Genomic DNA, 27,659 nt, shown 5'->3' on the forward strand with positions numbered 1-27,659 from the left:
GAAAAAAGACGTGGAGTTATAGGTTGCTCCTCCGGGGGGGGGGGGGGGGATGCTTATAAACTTATGTGTCTCTGTGGGTGCATTGCTTACCTGTGATACTAGTTTCAGTAGAGCAAAGTAGAGAGTCATTACATTAAAGACTAGTTGTGTATTTCCTCTGCTCTCTGATCCCCAATTTCCTTTCTTTCTTTTTTCTCTTTTTCCTGTGGATAGTTCTGAAAGTGTGAAGCAGAGGAATGATGTGTTTTACCTTCAACCTGAGCGCTCCTGTGTTCCGAATAGCCCCATGTGGTACTCCACATTCCCGATAGACCCTGGGACCCTGGACACCATGTTAACACGTATTCTCATGGTGAGGGAGGTACACGAAGAACTTGCTAAAGCCAAATCTGAAGACTCTGATGTTGAATTATCAGATTAAAGCAGAAGTGGGGTTCCTATTTTCATACACATTGGTATGCACCAAACTGTGAATGCATCCAGCTTTGGAAAACGATGTTTAAGTCCAAGTCCTCTTGACTTGATTATACGATAATGGAAAACAGATGACTCGTGAACCACAGTGTGGATGTACAAATGAAAACTGAAGGAAAAAATATGAACTGAGAAATGTTCTTTGGCAGTGATCTAGTTCTTAGACGTCTTCAGAATGACTAACCAATTTCTCTGAGTGGTGCATAATCTTATTTTGTTTGGGAATAACAAATTGTGGAATATTTTTAAGGAAAACTGTTATATAAAACTCTACCATAGTAACCTTAGACCTAGAGAGGTAGCTTTGGAGTGAAACCTTGGCTGCAGTAGGCTCCTTGGGCAAGCCCTGTGTGAAAGTCAAGGGGGGATCAGTACAGAGCTAAGTGTGACATCAGACGAGGACTCTGGGACCCAGACTTGAAGACCTAAGAAAAATACTCAGCTTTTCTTAAAAGGTAGAGAGTGAAGTGGTCTTTCGATTTTCACTGCCAAGCCAATTCTGTGAAGGATAGAAGCCTCTGGTGCTTTTGCCATTGGCCCCTCACATCAGGTAAAAGGGCCTTCACTGCTGTTCACACAGTAATGTGTCCCTGTTACTTTCTGGGTCTAGCTTCTCAGCTGTGGGTCTGGATGTGGGTAAATTAAAGGGGCTGAACTCTACAGATCAGTTATATACACAGAAGATCTGTGGAGCCCAATAGACCCCCAAGTGTCTTGAAATGTTTTTAGAAAACCCACTAAAATGCCCACTTCTGTGGGCGTCAGCCTTTCTTGCTGCTGTCTCATGGCATGAGCTGTGGTACACAGAAATGGGGGTTCTCCTTTTGTTTTCATTTGATCCCCAAATGGCAGCTTTTCTTTTGTTGTTTTTATCTTCCTGTTTCCTAAATAATTCCTCTTTATTTGTCTTTTGCACCAGTTTCTGGAGGCCCTTGTTGTTTAAAAAAGGGTAGTCTCTCTCCGGAACTCTGGCAAACCTGTGGAGGATTCCACAAAGACACAGTATTACTTAGCTATCAGAATCATGGTAGGAAAGATCCTAGTATGTTCCTATATAAAACATTTGGAAGATGACCATGTTGTCCTAAGAAACTTGAAAATGGGGCTTCTGGGATTAGGATACAAAGACTTTGACTGTCTTGCATATTCACAAGCAGGTCTTCTTATAGCATTATTCCAGACTCTAGCTGTTTTAGTGGTTTTCTGAGGACTGCAAGTAATAGGTATATTTGGCATATCAGTCCATATCCCTTATCTCCATTCTCAGTTTCTTCCCCACAAAATTTTCAGTCGAAGCTTTTATGATGTTGGCTAATCGTAAAACTTCTTTAGCAGAGGTTAATTTAACCTTATAATAGAAATGAGAGAAGTCCAAAAGCCTCTTAGAAATTTTAGCCTTGAAAGACTTTTCAGTATGTCCCATTTTTTTAGATGGGAGTGGCAGGTGTTTTTTTGTTTTTTGTTTTTTTTTAAATAATTTAACTACAATAAAAATTTAAAAATAGACCTTTTGACATTGTGTACTTGATGGTTCTGTCCTTCTGCCTGTAACAAACTTCATTTTTGTTACTGAGAACTATGTGAAAGAAGTAAATCTGCCCAATTCTGTATGACTTAATTCCATCTGTGTTTGTCATTTCTGATGGGAAGACTTACTACTTCCAGACCTTGTTTGCTATGGAGGAAAAACAATTGAATTGTTTCATAAGTCTGCCAATAAACTGTCCAGAAACTTCAGGTGTAATAGTCCCCACTATATTCATTTTACGTTTTGTATAACACTAACATTTCCCCTTCTATAGTTGTATTAAAAACAAATATTCTTGACACAGTAGATAAATTGTTACAAAAGACCGGAGAGAGAGAAAAAAATCTGTATCTTTTAACTGAGAACAGCCAATACCACAAGTAAATGACTGTATCAGAATTGAAATTGCGTGTTAGATTACAGAGTTGTCCAGACCCTAAATTAATTCGTATAAGAAAATACTGGTCATTTTCTATAAGCATAGCTGTTGATGTGTCTCCAGTTATTTGCATTTAAAACTTCTTTAAAATTATGTAAAATTACATTTTTTTTCCAGGGGAGAAAAAAAACATCAAACACACAAGAGAAACATCTTAAGTTATTCTTTCTGTTCTTTTTTGTTTTTAACCACTTTGGGTTTTCCCCTTGCAGAAACCACAGAAATATTCCCTTAGAATAAAATAGTATATTTGTATTTGATGGGTGAGTTACTCTTTTTCTTTGTGTCTGGAAAGAACTTAAAATATTTTTCTGTTTGACCATATTGGTATGATCCAACAGATGGTATATAACAAAGAAAGCAGTTTTCAGAAAATAAATTATTTGATACTTAGTCCAGTAAGCATATTGTTTCATTACAGCCTTTTCATTTGTTTTCTTTCTTCCATCAGAAGACTTGTTCCTATTTTTAGTTAATTTATTAACTTACATTCAAAGCCCTTAAAACTAGAAATATCACGTATACTGTATATAACTTCTATTTCATATAAGGCAAACTTTTTTGAGATTTAAAAAGCTTGCATATGACATTCAGTTTACACAGTTTTGAAACTGTGGGATTGGAACAAAGACTAGCCATTTTTAAGTGTATATATACATATTTAATTTGGGAATATGAGACTAAGTGGAATTTTCCCTTAGATTCTAGAGCTATCTTTACATTGTACAAATATACCTTTAAATTCTATATAAACTTTATCTACCTGCCCTAATTTTGTAAATTAGGAGTTTTCCAAAAACTAAAGTAAAATGAATTTTTGTAAAGGAATCCATTTTCTATTAAATTCAGAATTTAATTTTTCATGTGAATAGAAAGTTTCCTATGGTACTGAGTTAAAATTTTAACAAAGAATGAAACAATAATACCCCCATTCCTCTTGTCTATCATCGTATGTTATTACCATCATTGAAAAAAACAGTAAGAGGAATTGTTACAAAGTGGGACGAGCTGAGGTTTTGGACCTTAGTCTTTTCACTTACTGGTTGTATAGCTTTAGGTAAATTACTTAGCTTCTCTGTGCCTCAGTTTTCTCATAAAGTAGAATAATAATAACTTATAATTTGTGCCTGGCACATGGTAGGCTTTCAAATATCAAGATTTATGTACCCCTATGTTCATTGCAGCATTATTCACAATAGTTAGTACATGTAAAGAACCTAAATTGTCTTTCAACAGGTAATTAAAGAAGACGTGGTACATATATACAATGGAATACTACTCAGCCATATAAAACATAAAAGTAGAATGTATTATCTTTTAAACAGGTAGAAGAAAATTGTCCATTGCTACTCAATGGAAATTGTGAAATAACAGCAGAAATAAGTTCTAAGTTACAATGAATGTAAACACCTTAAATTTAACCAAAGACAGATTCTCACCCTTTTTTTCCATCTTCACCTGCCCTTCCCTGCGTAGAGGCATTAGTGTTTGAGGAAGTAAAAGCGTGGAGGAATTGGTGTGTGCCTGGAGCCCATGGAAACCCGCTGGTGAGAGGTGCCACCGTGACGCAGCCCGGCATCACAGCAAGTGAGGCAGTAGGTGGCTGGAATGGATAGGAGACTGGCTACATTGTGTAAATAAGTTAAACCATTGGGGATTTAGTTCATATATTGAGAATAATGGGAGCCAGATTTCTCACTGTTTGAGAAAGAATTAATGAATGTGGAAAGGGAAGAGGCTAGAAAGAACCCTGAGGTGTTGAATTGAAATTGGAAGAATTGATATGAATTTATAGGTTTAGACAGACAGATAGATACATAGTTGTACATAGTTATATGAATATATGTATTTTCTTTAATGGATTGATTTATTCTGTCCACTGACAGGGTATAGAAACAATTTTACCTTAGTAACAATGAGTATACCAAGAGATAGGTATTAGGGATTATGGCTGATTCAAAGACTGGGAAAAGTACAAAATTATCCTGCAACATCTTTTGAGGATGTAAATGCTTAAAAAAAATGATGGGGGGACATGTCAGAAGGAAATAGGAGGCAGCCAGAAAGGTTTCCATTGATCAAATCTAGGAGGATTTGTGTATCAAAATAAATAACGAGAGTATCAGATTATAAACTAATGAATAAAATAGGAATTCAAGAGTTAGTGCTGATAAAATAAATGAGTAAAAAATTTAAAAGTCTAAATTTTTAAAAAATCTAACAAGGGCAAAATGATATAAAAACATTAGACAAATTCTAAGAGAAAGCTGGGGAAGAATAGTCACAGTATCTGATTAAAAAAAGGATTTAATGCAAAAAAGAAAAGTGGCATATTACATACTGAAAGAATTAAAAATATAAATGTGGATATTACTATAGCTCATAAACAGCCTGAAAACTGACAAAATTTTTGACAAAAGGGAAGATGGTTAACCCTTGGGTCAAAAAAGGAAATGAGGAAGCACCTACAATGGACTAATGATAAAATCATTATGTCTGAATTTGGGAACACAGCTAAAGCAGAACTGAGGTGAAAAAATTAGGTTTGAAATCATGTTTTATTTTCATGAAAGCATTTTCAGGAAACAGATTTAAGAATGAAAAAGGCAATCATTCAGTTCAATAATTTAAAGAATGAACATCATGAAAAAGAGACAACAAATAGTAATAAAATCAGAAATAAATGGAAAAGAGGACTGTCATATAAGACCTTTATTATGTTGAGGTACTTTCTATACCCGTTTTACTGAGTTTTTATCATAAGTGGATGTTATATCTTTTCAAGTTTTTTTTTGGCATCTGTTGATATGATCATATGTTTTATCTTTTATTTTGTTAAAATGGTGCATCACATTGATTTGTGGGTGATGAATCATATTTGCATCCTTGGAATGAACCCCTCATTACTGTGATGTATGATCCTTTTAATATATTCTATTTGACTTGCTAGTATTTTTTCTTCTTTTTATTTACTTGTTTTTCTATTACAGTGGTCCCTCCCAACCCCATTGTTTCCCCCGCCTACCCAGTCCACCCCCTCTCCCACAGTCAATCCCCACCCTGTTGTCCATGGCCATGGGTTGTTTATACTAGTAGTTCCTTGACTAGACCCTTCCTTACTTACCCGCCTTTTCTTTCTCCCTGCTACCCCCCCCCCCCCCCCGCCCGGTAACTGTTAAGTCTCTTCCTCGTTTACATGAATCTGGTTCAGTTTTGCTCTTTTGTTTGTGTTGTTCATTAGTTTTCTGTATTAGGTGATATCGTATGGTATTTGATGGGTTATTTTTAAAGTATATTTTATTGATTATGTTTTTACTGTACAGGTAGTCTCAATTTTTTTGCCCCTTGCTCCCCTCCACCGAGTACCCACCTTCCCTCCAGCAATCCCACCCCCTTAGTTCATGTCCATGGGTCGTGCATATAAGTTCTTTGGCTTCACCCTTTCCTATATTATTCTGAACATCTCCCTGTATGTTTTATACCAACCAATTATGCTTCTTAATTCCTGCACCATTTCCCCATTTCTCTCCCCCTTTTCCCTCCCAGCTGATAACCCTCCTAATGATCCCCATACCTATGATTCTGTTCCTATTTTGGTTTGCTTAGTTGGATTTTGTTTTTATTTTTTAGAGTCAGTTGTTTATAGTTTTGAGTTTGTTGTCATTTTAATGTTTGTAGCTTTGATCTTCTTTTTCTTAAGTCCCTTTAACATTTCATATAATGGCTTCGTGATGATGAACTGCTTTAGCTTTACCTTGTCTGGGAAGCACTTTATCTGCCCTTCCATTTTAAATGATAGCTGTGCTGGGTATAGTAATCTCGATTGTAGGTCCTTCCTTTTCATCACATTGAATACTTGCCAGTCCCTTCTTGCCTGCAAAGTTTCTTTTGAGAAATCAGCTGGTATCTTATAGGCACCCCTTTGTAGGTAACTCTCTGCTTTCCTTTTGCTGCTTTTAAGATTCTCTCTTTATCTTGAACCTTTGGCATTTTAATTATGATATGTCTTGGTTTGGTCCTCTTTGGGTAGCTTGTTTGGGACTCTGTGCTTCCTGGACTTGTGTGTCTATTTCCTTTGCCAAATTTGGGGAGTATTACTTCATTATCTTTCACATAAACTTTCAATTTCTTGCTCTTCCTCTTCTCCTTCTGGCATCCCTATGATTAGGATGTTGGCATGTTTAAAGTTGTCCCAGAGATTCTTAAGCCTCTCCTCATTTTTTTTTCAGTTCTTGTTTCCTCATTCTGTATTGGTTGACTGTTTTTTTCTTCGTTATGTTCCAGCTCATTTATTTGAACCCCGGTTTCCTTCCCTTCACCATTGGTTTTGTGTGGATTTTCTTTCATTTCATTTAGCATAGCTTTCACTTCTTCCCTTATGCATTTGCCATACTTAAGCATATCTGTCAATCCTGTGAGCATCTTTATTACCAGTGTTTTGAACTCTACATCTGTAAGGTTGGCTATCTCCTTATCACTTAGTTCTCCCACTGGAACCTTGATCCATACCTCTCTTGACTTGCTAGTATTTTATTCAGGATTTTTGCTTCTTGTTCATCAGAAATATTTGCCTGTAACTTTTGTGGGTGGGTATTGTATTGCCTGGTTTTAGTATCATGGTAATGTTGGCCTTGTAAAATGAGTTAGGAAGTTTTCCTCCTCCTCAATTTTTTTAGAAGAAGTTGAGGAAGGTTGGTGTTAAATCTTCGAATGTTTGGTTGAATTCACCAGTGAAGCCATCTGTTCCAGGATTTTTGCTTTTGGGGGGAGGTTTTTCATTAGTGTTTCTATTTCCTTACTCAAGTGATTGGTCTATTTAGGTTTCCCAATTTCTCATGATTCAGCCTTGAAAGGTGGTATGTTGAGACTTCCTTGTGCACTTGAGAATGTCGTTTTGAGAGGGAAAGTTCTAGACTGTTTGGTCTTATGTGTCATTTAAGGTCAATATTTCCTTATTGACTTTCTGTCAGGGTGATCTATCCATTGCTGTCAGTGCGTATGCAGGTCCCCTGCTAGAATTGAATTTTTATCAGTTTTTCTCCTTCCTTTAACCTTTGTCTGTGAGTAAGTTAGTTTGTATTTTGGTGCTGTCATCATGTTGGGTGCATATATATTTATGTGTTATTGTCTTCTTGATGAGTTGTCCCCTTTATTGTAATAGAATAGCCATCTTTCTCTCTTGTTACCTTTTTATCTTGAAATGTATTTTGTCTGATGTCAGTACCCAGTTTTTCTCTGGATGCCATTTGCTTGAAGTCTCATCTTCTTTCCCTTCACTTTGAGCCTGTGTTTGTCTTTGGATCTGTCTCATGCAAGCAACATATAATTGAGATTTGTTTTTATTATGTCCTATTCTGTGCCTTTTGATTGGTGAGTTCAGTCCATTTGCATTTAGGTTGATTGTTGATATAGGAAACTTAACTGCAGACATTTTTTTCTGTTCGCTTTTGTATCTCTGTATTTGTTCCTCCTTGTGATTCTGTCTGCTGTCTTAGTTTGGTGGTTTTCTATGATTTTTTTTTTCTCCATTTCCTCTTTATGTTTGAAATTTCAGCTCTGGATTTTTTTGTGGTTACCATTAGGTTTGTGTAAAATGCTTCATACCCATTTAAGTCATTTCCCCCCTCCCCTTCTATGAAATTTTTGTGGTCACAAATTATCTCTTTTATGTTGTGTTTTCATTACCAAATTGTAGTAGTCACAATTATATTTTTCATACCTGCATCCACTTCCCCCTCCTTTACCCTTTATTGTAATTGTTCAATAGCCAATTCTGAAGTACATAGATGTCCAGTTTCCTGTTTCTGTTAGTCATCTTACTCAGTTTTGTATACTTTTCTCTTTGTTTACAATAAAAGAGCTCCTTTCAACAATTTGTGTAATACAGGTCTTACGGTGGTAAATTCTCAGCCTTTGCCTGGTGAAGCCTTTATTTCTCTTTCATATTGAAAGAATAATTTGCTGGCTAGATTATCCTTGGCTGATGATTCCTCTCTTTCAATATTTTGAATATTTCCTTTCATTAGCTCCTGTCTTATAATGTTCTACTGTGAAGTCTGATAATCTAATGGGGTTTCGTTTGTAGGCTATTCTTTGTTCCCTGGCTGCCTTGAGAATTCTGTGTCCTTGGTTTTTGACAGTTTGAAGAAAATGTGTCATGGAGGTCTTTTTTCATTGATATAAGTAGGTGTTATGTTTACTTCCTCTATTATATAAAGTCCCAGTTCTTTCCATAGGCTTGGAAGGTGGTGTTTTCAGTTATTTCTTTGAGTAGGCTCTTTGTTCCTTTCTGTCTCTTCTTCTGGTATACCTGTTGTCCTTATTTTGCTGTTCCTATTGTAGTCAGATCATTTTCATAGAGTTCTTTCATTTTAAACTCTTAGTTCTCTTCTTCCTTCTGGGTCATTTCTAGATTGCTGTCTCTGAGCTCTCTATTTCTCTTTCCGTTTGGTCTGCTCTATATCCAGTGCTCTCTGATGTATTCTGTTTCATTTATTGAGTTCTTCAGCTCCAGAGTTTCTTTGTATAGTTTCAATCTCTTTAGTAAAGTACTCCTTTTCTTCATTAGCTCATTGAGCTGCCTCTCTGAGCTTTGTTGTTTGTTATTGAGTTTCTTCATTGCTGCAATCTTAAATTCTCTGACATTTAAATCACTGTCTTCCGGTCTTCCGTAACTTTGACTTTGGTTTCTGGAGACTTCATTTTCTTTCTGTATTCCCGTTACCTTGGTTGGTCATGGTGTTTGATGGATCATTTCTCTTATCTGTGCATTTGAGGTCATGAACTGTTTTCTTGTTTAGATACTGCTTTGTTTTCAACAATTCAGCAGGTTGATAGGTACTTTTATTTTCCAGTAGATGGTGTTATAGCACTAGTTTTTGAGGTTTTTTACCTGCAGTATTTGTGCCTCTGATATCACAGTAGAGCAGCATTGCTTTGGTTAAGGACAGAGACATTTACCTACTCACCTCTGTTATGGGACATCTCCGCTGTGGTGGGGGAACATGGCAGATGGTGGAGAACTGGGTTTTGTGAGCTTTTAGAGCTACCTCCTATTCACTAACGGCTGCTGTCCCTGCTTTTGTGTGTGTGTGTGTGGGGGGGGGGGGGTGATGTGTGTCTCCACTGCCTCTCCCAGGCTGTGCTGGGATATGTGGGGCCACAGAGGCAAGTCTGTATACAACTCCGCCCCACTGCCTGCAATGGCTGTCAGTAGCACTCTGCTGCTTATGGTGGCAGATGTCTGAAGTCGCTGTTGTGGGGGCCTGAGCTGAGGCGGCATTGTCAACCCTGGTAATGGACTTGAGACCAGGGAGGCATGTGACAGAAGAGAGCCTGGGCCCATAACCTTAACATAAATTTTTGTTTTTTTTAATGCATTGGCTAGTACAAGAACGTTTATTTCTCTCATAACAATCCAATGGCCATCCTGATAGGGCAGCCCAGATAGTGGTTCAGGGTGAGGCTCCCTCTATCTTGTGTCTCCACCTGACCTCAGTGTCTCCTGAGAGCATCTCTGCTCTGGCCAGCAGATGGAGGAAGGGAGTGGGAGTCACACAGAAATTGTAATGGGCCAGGGCTGAAGATGAAACACTTCTGTTCTGCCCATATTGTGCAGGCGCCTGGAGATGTAGATGAGCTGTGTGTCCTGAAAAGGACCCTGGTTTGGTGAACAGTTGATCTCTGCCACACCCAACTTCAGGGGCCTCTCCCTGAGGTGGTTAAGAGGTATGTGGTGTCTGGGTACTTTCCCTCTTTGTCTACCAAACCCAACTGGCCTGGGAGTCTTGGAGTTGAGCTGCTAAGGGTTATTCCCCCCTCATTAAGGGCATGGTGTGGCTGCATAACTTGGCTGAGGAATTAATAAAAGATCAGTTAAATATTCAAAAATCAAAACCTCTTGGGTGTGGGTTCCAGGTATCTGCCTGGTTTAAAAGTTGCCCAGGTGATTCTTACAGGCAGCCCTCATGGGAAGCACAGGTGTTGATGCACAGGAATGTGTTGGTTAGTTTAGAACTGAGGAGGGAGGGTGAGCTGAAGTGTCGTTAGGAAGGTTAGACTCGGGCAGTTTTGCATCTATACTGTGAATTGGATGGAAAGCTGGGCAAGACCTGACCTTCCCATGGGAGGTAACTTTACTTTTTTGCCTTGTGACCAAAAACACCTGATAAATACAGTGATACCTCGGCTAATGAAGATAACTTGTTCTGGAATCACATCCGTTAGCCGAAATCTTCATTAGTAGAAATGTGATTTCTCGTAGGTTTCTATAGAAAATCATTTAATCCATTCTGGATGCTGCCCACTATTTAAAGATAAGTTTTATTAAATAGTAAAAAGCACACTATAAAAGGGCTAAAACTCGCCAAAGGTTGAGATGAACAGCTGCCCAAATGGATGAAGGAGAATAGAAAGTAGAATGAAAAACTGACGCTCTTTACACGTTATAGGACATCGTCATCAAACCCGAAGCAGCTTATTTATCATGCGGCACACTTCTCACTGTCTCCAATGTAAACAACCCAGTTGGGTTGGTGGGTCTGCCCTGTGTGATGTGGTCAGCACATTTCTTTGTCACATACAGACGGGAAAGATAGGCTCCCGGAATGGCCTGACCATTCACATTTGCTGCTTTATGTTAGCACGCCCATCCACTGAAACATTCGTTACCTGAGTCCGAAAACAGCAGAAAAAAATCTTCATTAGCTGAAAAATTGTTAGCACGGTCACTCGTTAGCCGAGGTATCACTGTACCTTTCAAAATCAAACCTGAGCAACTCAGAGTTCTTCCTTCCCGGGGCTGGAGGTGGGGAAGGGGAGGCACAAGAATGGCAGCCACAGCCCTGGTGCTGGAAATCTTGGAAATTGGGTAGCCACCCCCAACACCAGCCACAACTGGGGGGTTAGGTAAGTGGAAGGGGTTCTAACAGTGGCCTGCACTTAACCAAAGAATGCATAGGGGCCCATAAACCAATCAACAGAAATTCCACAAGTCCAGGGCCTGATCCATGCTCCTGGAACACACTTTTCCAGGGGCTGATGGCCCGACTTCATGCACCTTCTTTCCATACCTGTTTTCAGAGATTAACTGTGTGTGTGACCACCCCTTCAACTCCTTCCACTGACCAGATGGGCCAAAGGAAAGCTGGAAGAACAAGGATCAGTTTCTCCAAGCAGGAAGGCCGAGGCTGCAGCCTTCAGCCCTCGGGGTTTTGAGTTTTGCTTCCCGGTAAGTTTCCTCTATGCACACAGTAGCTAGTGGGGTTCCAGAAATGTGAGGCTGCCCTCTATTTGGCATTCCCTCTAGCAGGGCCCGCAGCCTGGGCATTAGGCCCTGGAGTGAGGGATAGCTGTAGGTGTGGAAGAAAGGACAGAAAACCCCTCCCTGAAAGCCAGAGCAGCTGGCAGCAGGGCCGGGAGTGACGCATTCCTCCAACAGCCACAGTGCTGATGGCAGGCCCACGACTTCCCTGCTGGAGGTCATTACCTCACAGCGATGCACATGTAGCTGCGCCCATGGTACAGGTCAGTGATAGAGCACAAAGTGGCACACTTGGCAGGCACGTATACAATTAAATAGCATGTTTAATCATCTCACAACAGGCAGTAGTATAAACTGTAAGTTTCTTTTTAAAGTCACTCCCCCAAAGCTCCCATCCCTCAACACCCAGATACGAAGGCTGAGGAGATGGCTGGAGGGAGTCAGGAAGTCTCTGTTCCAAGGAGCTGAAAGTTTCCAAGTCAAGGTTGCCTCATGAGTAGCCGAGAGCACTATGAGGAGGTGATGCACGCGCACGCACATACACGCAAGAGACTAGAAGACACACAGGCAGACGTGGAGGAGGACATGGTGGGGCAATCGCACACATGCGCACTCATGCCGTAACATTCCAGTCTAGCTGTGGCTGTCTCCTCCGGGCACAGGGAGTGGTGGCCTGAGCCCAGAAGCAGCCAGCGCTGTTCAGGAGGAGATGGGGAGGCAACCTGTGTGCAGCCGAGCTGCTCTGACACAACAGCCAGGTCACCCCCAATCTGCACTGCCAGCCTGGCATCTGTGGTGAGGAGAAGGGGCACCACTTCCTCTGGACCTCGCACGAGAGTCCGCTCCACGCCAAAGAAGAGAACAGACAATGTGGAGCAGGCCCTTGGAGTCTGTGCCTCGCTGTGCAGGTGCCCTGGGGGCAGCGACACTGCCGTGGGAGCTAGGAGGCGGCCAGGAGCTGGCTGTGCCTCCCTTGGAGCAGGGAGGGGTTTGCAAAAAAGGAGGCCCTGAGGTGAGGATATTTTGGAGGGGGGTGGCTACCAGACAGGTATAAAGAGGAAACCTCTTCATTCACAGCTTTGTTCAGGGGTTCCTGGAGAACGTCTCTCTGGGTGCAGGTGCCAGCAGCTCTGGTTGGAGATGACAGGGATAGCGACCAGCAGATGCTGAGAGAACAGCTGCCCACTGAAATGGGAGGTATGAGAACCAGCCTGGAAACGCCTGGACCCCAGCACGGCCAACCCTACCCTGAGGAGACAGACCAGGTGGCTGGCTATAGGATCTCCTCCCGTGGGCTCCTGGCCTTAAGCGGGGTCTGTCCATTGGGCACGGAGCCATTCTGACCATGCAGGGGCTTGCTCTTCTCTCTGTCCGGCCAAGTGAAGATGGCATCATCGCTGTCCAGCTCCGACTCGGAGTGCATCAGGCTGCTGCTCAGCACTGGGCCTTTCTGTTTGATACCTGCAAGGAAGATAAGGGACCCCAGCATCAGGAGCACACACCTTCGCTGGCTTGAGCCACACCCCGCACCCTCCTCCCAGCCCAAAGAGGAGCCAAGGAACAGAGTCATGCTCCCCTCTGCCAGCTGGGAGGGGCGGATGGGAAGGTAGCTTTCTGAGTCCTGCTAGTGCCTGCTCACTGGAACAGCCCCATAGAGGAAGTGAGAGAGGAAACTGGAGACCAACAGTTCCAGTGCTGATTGTTTATCTCCAGTAGCTTTGGTTAGTGCCATCCAATGATACTCTTTTCTTTCTCTTAAATGTGCAATGTTTTATCGCCCTTTATGAATAGAGTGGAGTTCTTAGGAGTTAGGAAATCACAACGAAGAAGAACAGAAGCTCTAGAGAATAAGCTTTCACCATGTCCTAGCTTTGTGGCTATGAAGTGTTCGCCAGAGTTCCCGACACCGAGTGAGGACATGACTTCACTCTAAGGAGATGTTTGCTCTGACTTCACTGAGCAGGGACTGGAAGTGGGACAGCAGGTACAGAGCTCGGGAGGTCTCTCCTGGGAGACCCCCATTAAAGTAGGGGTTCTCAGAGACAGTCCCACCGTCAGCTCATCAGAACACACAAACAAGTACCCATAAGAAGCACCTCAGGTTAGAAAAGATGTCTGAGATCCTGCAAGCCCTGGAGGTCACCTTTAGTACTGCCCCTATGGCTGCAGAGGCCACACCCTACAATGTGGTCTGGCTTTAGGGCAGATCCCATCCCACAGCAAGGTGGCTGCCCTCTGGCTGGTACCAGTACTGTTCCAGATAAAGCAAAAGGCAGGCTGAGGCACCAGGACTAGAAATGGGAATCGCCACCAGCGAGAACCCAGGTCCCAGGAGCTAACTACGTCCTTTCTTAAACAGGTGACCAGTACTCAGGTGAGGTGTGTTTGAACCCTCATCATCTGACAGTCACTCTCCCTCCCCTGGTCACCCAGATCCTCAGAAAACAAATGTCCTGAGATGATTCTCAGCCATTGTGCCCCTTCCTGGCCAGACATAACTGAAGGCGGTGAATGCTGAGGGCAGCCAGACTGACTGCATCTATCGATCGGGGGCCACACCCTCCAGACCATCTTGGGGGCACAGTTCTGGGATGTGACTGCAGAGAGCCACGCCTCCCACCGAGGTGCAGGATGGCAGAGCAGCAGGGCCAAAGAAGAACGCCAGCATCCAGGGCTTCTCCAATGCGGAGGCAACAGCGGCCAACAAGAACGAGGCCCAGGGGAGGCTCAAGGTCCCCGAAACCCCTCTTTCGCCCGTCTAGAGGAAATACCCCTGCTTCCCTGACCTCTGGGAGGAGAACTGCCAGTCCCCACGCGAAGCTTCCCTTCCTCCCCACAGCCTGTTTGGGCTTAGCTGCAGAAGACATGATTCCGAGGGGGGAACATGCTCCTGGCTCTGCAGTACATTGCGCGGCCCAGGGCCCTCCACCGCGGACTCCTGCTCTGCTTGAAGAACTGAGTGGACTTCACCCACTGAACAGCATAAGCTGGGAAGCTGCTAACATCCATGGGAGCTGAAAAGACACATCTGTCACTCAGCAGTTCCACTCCTAGTTCTGTGCCTAGCAGAAATCCATGCGTGTGTCCACTAAAGGACATGGAAGAGGAACATTTACAGCAGTACTCCTCCTAACAGCCAGAAATGGAAAGAAAGCAATCGACTATCAACAATACCCCTGACCAATAAAAATATTCACACAGTGGAATTTATACAGCCATGAGAGTGAACGAACTGCTATGCCTAACAACACGTGAATGTCATAAATGTGATGTGGAATGAAAGGAACAAAACACACTGATTCCATTTACATAAACTGCCCCAGAATATCAGAAATGGGGGGCAATGGCTGGAAAGAAGCACAAAGGAGGCACTTCTGGGGGGCTGATTACATGGGCCTGTTCACTTGTGAAAATCCATTAAGCTGTGTGTATGGTTTTCTGTACATACTAGGTTGAACCACAAAAAACTGCCATTTTTATTGGCCAAATACCAGTAATTTCACATGGTTCAACTAATGTACTTCAATAGAATGCTTTTAAAAAATCAAAAGAGCAAAACAAAAGCACAAACGTAAACCGCACCTCCCGAGGTGGGCGTCCCCCCAGTCCACCTGGCAGCCTCTGCTCAACAGCTCGCTCCAGCCGGGGCCATTCTGTTTGCACGGCCACTCCGCATCCAGGCTCCCCTGGTTCCCAGCAGCGCTTCCACACACGCCCCCTTCCTCCACAACATGCCCACTCAACTTCTTTGATGAACTTCTTGGTTCCACACCTTGTACAATATGGTCTCAAATCCCATTCCCCTCATCCTACTAGTGATCTGCTCTGGGTGGCACCCACTAATCCAGAGAGCCCAGAACAAGAGCCAGGGCTTCTGGCCTGGTCAGACCCACCCCAAATCCAGGAGTACTCCCATGGCTACCTCCGCTGGACGCTGCCGTCCAGAGAAGGGCCTGCTGAGCCTCATCTAGTTTCATCCTGGTTACAAAGACGCGGGCGACTGGGCCACTGGCTCTCCCTTGCCACCCTCCCCTGCTTCCTTCCCATTTTGCCTTTTCAACCTGGCACTTCTTGGCTCTGCCAGCCAGCTTTCCCTCCTCCAGCCTCAGAAGAGGTGTCTGCCCTCCTCCCTTCATCCTCAGGAAGCTCACTGGATCCCTGGCATCTCTGCCGAGACTTGGTCCCTCAGAGAAACCCATCCGGTAAGCCTTGCTTTCCAATCCCCACCCCACTGCTTCTCCACTTTTCATTGCTCAACTTCTACGAGGACTTTTAAATTTCCTCACCACCTACTTCCTTCCTAAATAACCTGCACTTTTATTTCTGCTGTCATCCACCACGGCTTGGGCTCTGTCGGTGACCAGAAACTGCTCCAGTGCATGGTCGGTTCCTACGGCAGCAAACCCTGCTGACCATGCACTAGTGATGCCCTCGCCCTCACCGAGGACCCTCCTCAGGCTCCTCAGCCCTGGACGCCCTCCGTCCCTCAGCATTCTCCCCAGAAGGGATCTGATGCACTTCCGTGGTGCTGTCACCAGTGTATAGACTCCTATAGTGATACTTCTAGTCCTAACTGTTCTGCTGAATTCAGTTTAATTCATCTTCTCTTACCCAAACTGCACTGACCCAGATGTCCTAATTCTTTCAACAGTGCTGTCATTCTCTGTCTCAGGTCGGAAGTCGGCCTTGACCTTGCCTGTCCCTCCAGCCCAAGAGCACTATGCTGTTTAAGCTGGCATTACCTCCTCCTCGGACCACTGCAGCAATCTTGCTGGCATCCACCTGTAATCTCCCCTTCAATTGATTTTTTAAAATGTCATTTGACTGAATTTCCTAAGCCAGAACTTTCAATATGTCACTTCTCATTACCATAAAAATAAATGCTTAATTCCTTAGGCTGGAATTCAAATCTTTCCACAATGGTCCTCATCGACCTTCCACCCTCATCCCCATTCATTACTGTCCTGAACCAAATGCTTGATCTCCAACATTTCTTCCAGGCTGTCTCCTCTTGGGGAGCAACATCACCTGACTCACAGGTGTTCAAAGAAGTGGCCTGGGGACCATCCCTACTTCCTTTTCTCTCACACCCCTCAGCCAGCAATACCATGAACCTCATCAAGTGTTCCCCCAGACTCTGGAATCTGCCTGCCTCTCTGTCTCATCATCTCTCCCACAAGGGCTTCTATTGACTCTCCTCTCACCTAATCCTGCCCCTCTCCATTCCTTCACACAGCAGCCACAGCTGTCTTTTTAAAATGTAAATCATACCGCGCCATTTGCCCCTTAAAAACTATCTGTGACTCCCCATTGCTCTTAGAAGGAACCCACAGCAGGTCTGCTCCCTGTCCAGCCTCAGGCCATTTGCCCTTCCTCAAATGCCCTCTGCTCCTTCCAGCAGCTGAGCGATCACAGACATGGCTCCTTTGCCTAAAATGCTATTTCCCAGTCCTTACATGGGTAACTCCTCATCCCTTGGGTCTCAGGTTGGCTGTTACTCTTTATAAGGACTTTCCATTATCACCTTTGTGTGTATTTGTGAGTCAGTCTGTCTTGATCCATTTTCACAGATTCAGTCCCTGCCCTCAAGGATTTCACTGACTGGTAAAGAGACAAATACATCATTAATAAAATGCAGTCAAATGCCAAAACAGATGTGGGAGAGAGATGAGCACCTTGACTAGCAGGTTAAGGGAGGGTTGAGAAGGAGCTTTCTGGACAGAGATAGGAACCAGCAAAAAGGAAATCAGAAAGAAGGAAAAGCTCAGAAAAGCAAACTGCTGGAACTCACCAAGGCCAAGCCCACCAATCCAAAAGGAAGTCACTGAAGGATTTCAAGGGGCAGAAAAACCTTGTCAGAGTAGCATGAGAACAACCGTGGCTGCCGTGGGGGGGTGCCTTGTGCGCGTTCTTACCTCCGCCCTCCGTTCACAGCGTCTGCAGGTAGGGTGTCCTGGCTGCACGTCCCTGGTTTACCAGCCCCGTCACCTCCACGCCCCGCCCCACGGCGTTCTCTCACTGAGCTGCCTGGGTGCAGAGCCCAGATGGCCTGTGAGCATTTATCTTCTGATAAGTCTTTTTCTCGCTCACTTGACTGAAATTCTGAGGAAGTGTATCTTAAAACTCTTATATTCCCCCTACAGCCTCTCCTAATGTTGAATAAAATACTTGGTATAGATATAGCTCCACTTGCAGAAACATTAGAAATAGCTCTACATAGACTCCAGTTCCCCCAAAACAGACGATGTCTGTCCGGTGGCATCCACGACGGATGGAACCAATGCCTGAGCCCAGCAGAGGGAGGGAGGCCGTCTCCCAGCCTGACTCCCAGGCTCGTCCCTGGATCCAGCAGGGAACCTGCCCTCTGCCTGTTCTAAGTCTGTGATGGAGCCTGTGGGTCTATCTATAACTGGGGAGAAGGTGAAAGGTCAGATGGCAGACACTGCCCCACCTTGTTGCCCAAAAGAGACACTGTGGTCCCTGAGCCTGACTGCAGGGGGCAGCCCGAAGAGCTAAACTCCAGGACAAAATCCTGAGGGGGATGAGCAGGCAAAGGAATGGAGCAGGTCTAGCATGTCTGCAAAGTGACAGGACCACTGAGGAGTGAGCCCCGGCATCACAGCTGGTCCCGAGGCCACGTCCACCAGCACGGGGCCCAGTCGGCCCTTGGCCTTCCTCGGGCAGCAGGCTTTTCCAGCCCGAACAGTGGCTAGTGATGCGTTTAGGAGGGGACTAGTGATGGTGGCTCTCCCCAGGGAGTGTGCACAGATCTGGATGCCCCCGACCCCCACTCCCACGGCCACTACCTGCTCGGGAGGTGGGCTTCAGTTCCAGGCTTTCCTGATCCGTGGCGTCCAGGATCTTGTACTTGCTTTTTCTCTTGGGTTTTCCTTTTTGCCTGAAAAACACAATCCCCGCCCCAGCTCAGGAAAGAGGTCGCCCGTGAGATTCAGGTGGCCCGCCACAGGAGACAGAAGGTGGCAACTGCAATTTGTTCTTCAAACAACCCTCACCAGTGCTGGGAAGAGGCAAGGGAAATAGAATGGCTCAGCATGGACTCACCAGTCCAAAGTGGCACTGAGGTACAGATTGGTTAAAAATGTAAAGAAACTGAAAATCCTTTGCTTGACGGGTGTGGGTAGAGAGGGGCAAGCATTAAACCAAAAACGTTGTGAACAGCGGTTGTCTTAGGCTGGTGGGAATTTTTTTTAATTCTTTGAATTTTCTCAGTTTTGTGCCTGGTTATGCTGCAGGTTGACTCTCAGCTCTGCCACTTACTGTGTGTCCATCAACAGGGGATGTCATTTTCCTATTTGTAAGATGAGAAAAGGTTGTCATGCATATTAAAACATACTACCTATAAAATGTTATCATGGTGCTTGGCACATAGTAAATGTAGAAATCATACTTATTAATAATGAAATATAAAGGCCAAATGAAAAAACCCATAACACTTAACCATGACTAACCTAAGCCTACAACTGTGAAAGCATGTCTACACGTGAATCCCAACTAGGAAGGAAGGCGGGAACAAATGAAGAGCGCTCACGTGTTAAGGTGGTGGGGCTGAGGTTTGGAATGTTAAAGGTGCGAGGCCCACACCCAGGGCCACCCACTCCCACCCTGGCCACGCTTCCCACGTTGCTGCTGGCCACTGGCTGCAGGACTGTGCTGCTGCCCTCAGCAGCGTCCGAGGGCGAGGAAAGCCTTTCTGCGCGTGCCTTGCGTGGCCAGATCACTAGAGCAGTGGCAGGAAGGGAGGAAGCCAGAACTGTGCGTCTCCCGTGTGGAATGGGTGGATCTCTGATGAATGACTACATGACTAGGAGCACGAATGAATTTCCAAGGAGACTCCATCTTACCTCTTACAACAACAGATCAGAGTCCAGGACAGGGTTCCCAAGGCAACGACAATGACAAAGCAAGCAATGATAACATACAACACGCTCCACTCTGCCAAGAAAAACAAAAGGGTCAGGTGTGGGGAGAGGCTGGAGGGAGGTCTGGGCTGCACCCCCCCTTAGGCGAGAGATGGCTTCATTCTGTAGATAAGAATGACCACAGGGCTCCCCAGGGAAGGGGTGACCTCAGAGGTGAAGGCAACTGAAGCTGTAAACCTTTTGTGTTGTTCCAGTCTCTTCTCTGAGACCCTGGGGCAGTGGGGCAGCTGTAAGCTGTAAGGAGCTTTCACAGCTTTAACAGAGTGAGTGGGGAGGGAGGGGACAGAAAGCAGAAGGCTTCCGTGAGGCTGTGGCATGGAGGCTCTCCAGAGAGACGGCAGCCTTGTGGCTGGTCTGGTGCAGGCTGCAATTTACAGTTGGTGATTTAAGTTTGGTTCTTATACAACTGCTTCAGAGCTTTCCTCTAACCCTGAGCAAGTGCAGAAGAAAGAAGTAAAAATCCTCTGCAAACAGATAATACACAAAGTTCTCCTCGCTTGCTCATCTGTCTCGGAAACACCAACACCCACCCACTCAACCCAGAACCACGCTCAGTGCCAAACCAGCCAGCACAGTGCCAAGCAGAAAACTCACCACAGTTGCTGTCTCCATCCCTCAGCTGCACCTTGATGAAATTCTCCATCCAAAAAGGGTCACAGATGCAGCGTTTGGTAAATGAATCACAGTGGCCGTGGTCAGAACAGTTCAGCTGGCACGCTGACAGCAGAAAAGAGACAAAAGGCGACAGGAGTCAGAGCCAGAGGACAACCAGCTTCCAGTGCCTATAAAGGTAGGAAGGCACCCTGTTCAGTGGCCTGGGGTGACGTTTCCTGAAGAGTTGCCCCGAGAGCTACAGCTGGAGCACGTTGCCCATAATTATCATCATGGCTGAATAAAACTGGAGCAGTTAGAAAGGCCACCAGAACATGGTTCCAGCCTGTTTTCACTTGACTTTTTTTTTTTAATATCAGCAGGTATTAACATTTCATGTCTCGTGGACCCCCATCTGAATAACTGCCAAAGTAAAATGCATAGTATTACAAAGGAAAGCAATTACATCGAACATGTCTGAAATACCTAAGAATATAATTTTTTAAGATAATATGGGTGTGCTTTTATTAAAATATGAAGCAGCACCATGGTCAGTGTGGCTCAGTTGGTTGGAGCATCATTCCATAAACTGAAAGGTTGCAGGTTCAATTCCCAGCCGGTACATTCCTAGGTTTTGGGTTAGGTCCCTGAGTCAGGGCACATACCAGGGCAACCACTGATGTTTCTCTCCCTCCCTCCTTTACCCCTTCTCTAAAATCAGTAAGCATGTCCTCCAATGAGGATTTAAAAAAAAAAATAGCAAGTTCTAGAAGTGGGCCTAATAACTGATAACTGAGGGAATGATGAGTAAGAATATTTCATCATGTTGTGTGATACGAAATCATCTGTGATTTCTATTGCCTCAAAGTCACAGGCTCTATTAATAACAGTAGTTTGTTGCCTACTTTCATAATTGAGGTAAATAATAAATTTCAGTTAGGGATTAATGAAAAAACGATGTAAATTTTTTCCTTTCTGAATGCTATCTCAGGGGCCCATGAACCCAGGTTAAGAACTTCTGCAAGTCAGGACTCACATGATAATGGTAGTGGAGGAAAGAGATTCTTTTCCTGTTCCTGGGGAACAGAAAGAAGCCCAAAGATTATGGGGACTGACAGGTGAGAGTGGGCACTGGGTAGGCTCTTGTTCCCCACACCCCAGATTTACTCACTGACTGTGTAGATTTCCAGGACTCTGAATACCAGAAAGTCTGCCTTTTGCTTCCGCAGCTCATTCTTGAGCATCGTTGCCACCTCATAGCCTTTGAGGATCTGGTGGGGAGGCTCATTTTGAACAAAAAATACCATCTTGGTGCTGTAGAGACATGCAACAGTGCGTATGAATGAGCCAGAGCTGTCGCCAACAGCAGCAGCAGCTAAGCAGTTTCTGCTTGTGCCAGACCCTGTGCTGAGAGTTCTGTGCATTCCCTCCCAGCAAGCCCGTGAGAAAGGTGGTACCAGCGTCAGCTCCACTTTAGAGCGTGACCCTGAGGCTCAGTAACTGGCCCAAGGTCACACAGAGTTAAGGTAGAGCCAGATCCCAGCCCTGACATCTCTTGATTCCACAGCCTGTGCTTTTAGAAATGCTCTAAGCTGCCCCAGCTCACAAAACAACCCATTCCAAACAGGTAACTGGAGGTCAGGAAAATGGGGATTTGGCTGTGACCACAACCCTGTCAGTCTTTTATCAGCTAAGACTGTGGTGCTGTTGGTTTTGTGTCTGGGTTTCTTGTAAGACAAACCACAATACTTTGTAAAATGTCAATTACTAGACAGTATCCAAGAATTACCAATTAGCCAAAAGGATGGTTACTATGAAAGCAACAAGGAAGACTATGCAGTGGTGTGGCCGGTGCAAGATTATGTTGTTCCATCCTGAGAATCTGTTTGCTTTCTGACAGTCACTTTCTGTCCAAGGTGAACCACGTTTGACCTCACATCTGGGTGGCACTAAACCTGTTCTCTATGGCTTGGCCTCCATTTTGGGTACCCTGCTTCTTGACTTCATGTTAGTCTCACAGCCCAAACCTTCCCAGCCACTGGGTCACATGGGGTTTATAGGGGTGCCCGAGATACTGATTGCCCCCTCAGCACACAGCATAGCTGGGTGGGACCAGTTGCTTACAGTATAGGTTTATTTATTCCCAGCATGCCATAGAGATAGCGTCATTTTCTTTGTGTGGCATGACATATAACTTTGGGAAAGCACTGGCATAAAAGACATTCTAGAAGCTGGCTGCACAAGAAGGCTAACAATGGGTATCACAAATTCCAAAACCAAGAAACAAGTCTTCACATAAATGATTTGTGATCCCTTTCTCATTATCTTCTTGTAGTTAATCTAATCCCTGCTTTCAGTTTTGCCTTCTGTCTCTATGCCAATAAATCTCAAATTTTTATCTCCTCTCCCCATATCTCTCCTGAATGACCAAATACTTGCTAGAATACCTATCCCAGAACTTCCACAGGCACCTCAAATCCAATATGTCTCAAAATAAATTTATAATAACCATGCCCTGAGCACTCAGTGTGTGTTAAGGGCTATACACACATTGTCTTATTGGAACCTCAATAACAACCCTATAAAATGGGTACTAATTTCACCAGTGACAGGTTTGGAGATGTGAAGTAACCTGTCTGGGGAAGGCCCATGTTTTTTTCCCACTACAATATATCAACTATCTTCCTCCAATGATCCAATCCCTCCAGAATTCCTCAACTAAGCCAACCCAATCCAAGCCAGAGAAACCCAGCCACCGCAATGCTTCCCTCTTCCTCGGGCCGACGCAGTGACGGCAAGTCTTCGAGCAACCCCTTCCGCACGGCTCCGACCAGCACTGCTCGAATCCGGCCACCTCCCACCAGCTCGGATCGAGCCAAGCGGCTCCGGTAATGGTAGGTCCATAAAAGCTCCAGGCGCTTCTCTCACGCAGCTCGAATCGGGAACCACTGATCTCACCTCATGTCTCTAACCTTGGCTGAGACTCCTGTGTTGCCCAAAGCCAGCCCCCTTTCCTGGAGCTTCCGCCCCAACCTTCCCCACTTTCCTTAGGCTGCACACCTCATCTCCACCTCCTCAAAGCAGATGACCTTGTCTCCAGCTTCGGAGTCACAACACAGGATGTGCTGGTACTCACAGTCTTAAATTTCATCCTCCCTACCTCTGAAGTCAGCCATGCTAGCACATGTTCCCTTCTGTCCTCTGTCTCCGGAGTGGTGCTCCTGCTCAGCCCACGGCCAGTCACCCAGACCTATGTCCATTTATGATCCAGCCCTCTATCTCCTCCACCTGCTTCTCCTCTGCACCTGCCCCTCAGTCTATAAAAATGTTCGAGTATTTCCTGTCTTTAAAAGGTGCTCTTTTGATCTTATCCCCCATGTTATTTTCAGCACCAGCCTCTTCAAAGAGGTGTTATACTTACCATCTCTGTATCCTCACACCATGAAGTGAATTTGTCCTCTGCCCCTGGCATCTAAGTTAAGTGCTCTCTCTATCACAAACCCCAAAGCCTGTTGTGCACCTGCATTTCTCGAAGCATCTGCATCCCTTGGCGGCCCAAACCCCCTTAACTTCCAGGAGACCAGCCCCACCTGCTTTCCCCCCACCTCTCTGACTGCTATGTCTTAGTTTCCTTTGCCGCCTCTTCTCTCCATGCTTCCTCCCCAAATACGGGTGTTCTCCAGAGCTCTGTCCTCAGCCCTCTCAACACGCCCCAGTGTGATTCATCTGTTCTTGTGGCTTTGACTCCTGTTCGCATGCAGTGACTCCCTATCTCTGGCTTTTTCTTCACCCCAAGTTCCAGCCTATATTTGCTACAATCTGGTAAAACATCACCCCAAGACACCTCAAGCTGACAAGTCAAAACTGAACTCATTATCTTTTCCTTGAAATGGGCTCTGTCTGTGTCCCTGATCTCGGTTAACAGCATTCCCCATGTATTCCAGCATCCACACCGGAAGCCCCGTATTTGGTACCTCACTTATTCCCAAGGGTCTCCAAGCACTATTGATTTACCTCTGAATTTTAGTTTCTTTTCCTCTTCTTCCATTTCCACCACCACTACCTTAATTCAGGTTTTATCACCTTTTTACTAGTCTAGTCCAGAAGACTCCCGATGAATCTCCCAGCCTTCAGTCCCTCCCTATTTCAGTCTAACCTTCTTCATACGACTGAACTCCCTTAAAAAATAATGTCAATTTCCTTGCTTTAAACAAACAAACATAAACCTCACACATGCAAAACAAACTACTTGAGTCCCCCTACCCAAAAGATTAAAACTGAACTCCTTGGCTTCCATATGACTGTTCTTGGTCTGCACAGCCAGTCCTTTCTTCCTCTGTGCTCTGCGGCCCAGTGAGCTCTCTGAACCAAGTGACTTTTCTGGAGGGATGGCTGTCCTTTCATCCCACAGGACCACTGTGCAAAGTGTGCCCCCATTTTGAATTCCCTCCCAGTCCTCCCATGCTTGACCAGTGCGTGCAAGCTTTGCTGCTTGTGGAAAATCCTTGGACTATCCCCTCCCCCAACCCTCCCGGAAAACTCCATTGCCCTCGCCTCTGCGCCTCCACGACACAGAGCACGAAGGCTGTCCCAGAAGAGAGGGTCCATGAAAGACATGGGCACCACGAGGGGCCCCTGGTCAGAGAGCCCGCCCTTCTCTAGCCCCCACACTACTTCCTCGGCCCAGTCACGAAGCCCAGGGGGCCCCTGGGCTTTCCTTTCCTCCCCACGCCCCGTTCACTGCCCAGCTACCTCTGCTCCGTGTACGGCTGAATGCTTTGCACAATGATGTCGGAATCCAGCACACCCAGGAGGACCCCAATCTGGCGGATGAACATCCCCTTCAGCCTCTCAGTGAGCTGACTAACGTTGACATCCAAGATGATCTCCACCAGGTGGTTTTTCCTGGGATCTGGAAAGCAAGTGGGTCAGCCATGGCGTTAGAAGTAGAAGAGTTAACTCACACCTGCCACTGTGTGTGCACTTGGGCGCAGGAGAGAAAGTAATGAAGGCATTCAGAAATGCAACTGACCTTCAAATGGAAAAGGACAATAATGAATTCTTAGTAATGCATCTGGGGTTGGCCTGGAGAGCTTTGAAAGGACTCCTGGTCCCTACGTCACCCTGAGAATTACCAAGCACGTGCTGGGAGTTAGGGAGGCAACAGGGTTTAGTGAACGGAGTGGGAAAGAGAGACATTTGTTCTAAAAGCCTCTCCCCAAAAGGCTTTGCTGGACTCTCCAGGCCTGACAGCCATTATCTAACCACCTTTCCTGATCCACATCTGATTTTCAGTGACTTGCTGTGCTGTCTACAACACGGGAGGGAAAATGCCCATCTCAATCATCTTATCAATAATGTGAATGTATCTGCCCTGTAGGTCTGACACCAGTAATAGAAAGGAGATCCAGGCAGCCACGAAGCAAGGACTTCCTTAGAGCCGCATCACAGCTACACGGTGTTTTTACAGCTCTAGAGCAGGGAAGTCATTGTGCTTTACTTTTGATTGCATCCTAAAGACTGTTCTGCCCTTGGAAGTTCAATGATTATTCAGAATACCTTATTCACATCCTTCCATGCACCATTTGCCTGTTCTGATGTATAATTTACATAATTAGTGGACTATCTGTGATCCAATTTTAAACTCAGGGAGATGCGACAAGGACTGGAAGACCTGCCAAGACCCTTCCCATCTAAGACATCACACAGGAGCTCAGCCCAGATAATAAAGTTAATGCCTCCTCATCAGATGCTCAGGAATTTGTAAAGCTCTCCCCCACCCCACACTCACTTCCTTTCTAAAACCAAATAATCCTCAAAGCAAGTCTGCAAATGTAAAGGACACCAGTTACTTTACCTTCCCTCGGTTGTCAGAAAAAGCCTGAGGCTCAACTTACAAAAATAAATTGTTTTCTGCATCTGGGTGCTGATGAGACATCGTGACTCAAGTTATTCCTGTGCTCAGCTTCCCAGAGCGCCCTGAGCCCTTTCTCATCAGCCCCGTGCAGCACGGAAAGTGCAGGTAGGGGCACAAAGGCCAGGCTCTGACCCAAGTGCTGTGTGACGCTGAGCAAGCCCTGCCCTGAGTTTGTTTCTCCATCTGCGATGAGCAAGGGAGGCCCATACTCCTGTGTGGGTAGGAGGGGCAATGCTGGAACAGACTCTAAGGATTTTTCAGCTTGAGGTTTCTAGGGGTTTTTTTTTTTACAGCTGGGTATGCCACCTGGCTCTGTCCGTGCTGGGGAGGAGGGCTCCAAGGATCGAGGTCCTGCCTGGCTGACCCAGCAATTCCACTCAGGCTCATCGTCCCACAAACTCACCAGGTCTCACCTCCACTGTAGTCTGGTCTGCGTTACTCTCACCCTTCGCATCAGTCACTTTCAGATGAAATGTGTAGGTTCCCTCGACCAGGTTGGAGAGAAAGAGGACAGGTTGGTGGTCAGAGTGATTTAATACCACCTGTGGGGTTGAAGAACATGGCTATGTCGCAGAACAAAACCACACTCCTGTGGACTCAGCTGCTGCTTCCATCGCAACTATGCCCCTCGGAGCTGGACTCTTCAACTCCGGGCAGCTTCTGCCCTGTCACAGCACTGCAGCCATGGCTGCTAGTATCAGGGAGCCGAAAGACACCCCGTACCACACAGGCTTGCAGAGAGACCCTCGGTAAGTCACTAACCTCCCTGGATTTCAGAGAGCAATCCAGGTCTGATAGAAGAAACCACCTGGTTAAAACATACTAGCATATTTGGCTCAGCCTCCTCTCCCCACCTCACCACCTTGGCCCCGTGCCGCTCTCCAGCTCCTGGCACACTCACCCCTGCTGCTGGGCTCCCCTCATCTCGAGTCCAGAGGTAGCTGACTATTCCCTTGTCATCCGAGGACTTGGAGCCATCCAGCTCTGCTGTGTTCGTGGGCAAGGTTATCACCACATTCCCACTTATCTTGGCTACAGGTGGTTTGTTCATTTCTAACCAAAGAGAAATCATTGAAATAATATATTCTGGGGAAAAAATAGATGCTTCTTCATGATATTTATGGGGAAGTTAAACATCAAATACATCTTAAATGGAGAACTGGTTCAAACACTTTTCCATGCCAGCAACTAACAGTGTAGATTTAAAGCCAGCATTGCCACAAGTTCTGAGGCTCCAGTCCCACCCAGAAACGTCCTCCTGAAACCATACAAAGAAGGGGACAAGCACAGTTTCCTCCTGTGTCCTCATAGCATCCTCCCCAGGAGGAATCCATTTCTGTGCTTTGGAGGTACATGATCATTGGGAACAAAGGCCCACAACTGATTTAAAGCCTTGGGATTTAGGTTTCATCCAGCTGACACCACAAATTCTATTTAAAATATGGGTTAAGCCCTGGCTGGTGCGACTCAGTGGTTTGGATGTCGTCCTGCAAACCAAAAGGTCACCA

At 45.3% G+C, this 27,659-nt stretch overlaps 2 protein-coding genes and 1 long non-coding RNA gene across 7 annotated transcripts in view; 2 read left to right on the forward strand and 1 right to left on the reverse strand.

Moving 5' to 3' along the window:
* The window catches only part of ZMYM4 (zinc finger MYM-type containing 4), a 123,491-nt gene extending 121,280 nt beyond the window's left edge, over positions 1 to 2,211 (forward strand). For all 4 annotated transcript variants that reach the window (XM_090269084.1, XM_090269085.1, XM_090269086.1 and 1 more), the window contains one exon: positions 214 to 2,211. In XM_090269084.1, the coding sequence (XP_090125210.1) occupies positions 214 to 421 (208 nt within the window). In that variant the 3' untranslated portion in view covers positions 422 to 2,211. The remainder of the gene's footprint in view (positions 1 to 213) is intronic.
* A 1,684-nt stretch (positions 2,212 to 3,895) lies between these two features.
* On the forward strand, positions 3,896 to 23,124 carry LOC150014584 (uncharacterized). 2 transcript variants are annotated; one of them, XR_016509663.1, is made up of 4 exons: positions 3,896 to 4,036; positions 10,060 to 10,169; positions 11,523 to 11,670; positions 22,943 to 23,124. It is a non-coding gene; the product is annotated as an uncharacterized LOC150014584 (long non-coding RNA). The 2 variants fall into 2 exon arrangements; XR_016509664.1 differs by having other exon boundaries at positions 3,896 to 4,028.
* The window catches only part of KIAA0319L (KIAA0319 like), a 94,357-nt gene continuing 78,706 nt past the window's right edge, over positions 12,009 to 27,659 (reverse strand). The window contains exons 14-21 of the mRNA XM_090269094.1: positions 27,053 to 27,204; positions 26,555 to 26,693; positions 24,987 to 25,146; positions 21,406 to 21,548; positions 20,238 to 20,360; positions 19,566 to 19,656; positions 18,510 to 18,601; positions 12,009 to 13,164 (exon numbers count right to left, since the gene is read on the reverse strand). Of these exons, the coding sequence (XP_090125220.1) occupies positions 12,977 to 13,164; positions 18,510 to 18,601; positions 19,566 to 19,656; positions 20,238 to 20,360; positions 21,406 to 21,548; positions 24,987 to 25,146; positions 26,555 to 26,693; positions 27,053 to 27,204 (1,088 nt within the window). The 3' untranslated portion in view covers positions 12,009 to 12,976. The remainder of the gene's footprint in view (positions 13,165 to 18,509; positions 18,602 to 19,565; positions 19,657 to 20,237; positions 20,361 to 21,405; positions 21,549 to 24,986; positions 25,147 to 26,554; positions 26,694 to 27,052; positions 27,205 to 27,659) is intronic.

This window comes from Furipterus horrens, unplaced genomic scaffold, assembly GCF_987537825.1.
Source record: "Furipterus horrens unplaced genomic scaffold, mFurHor1.1.pri manual_scaffold_3, whole genome shotgun sequence".
Lineage (NCBI taxonomy): Eukaryota > Metazoa > Chordata > Mammalia > Chiroptera > Furipteridae > Furipterus > Furipterus horrens.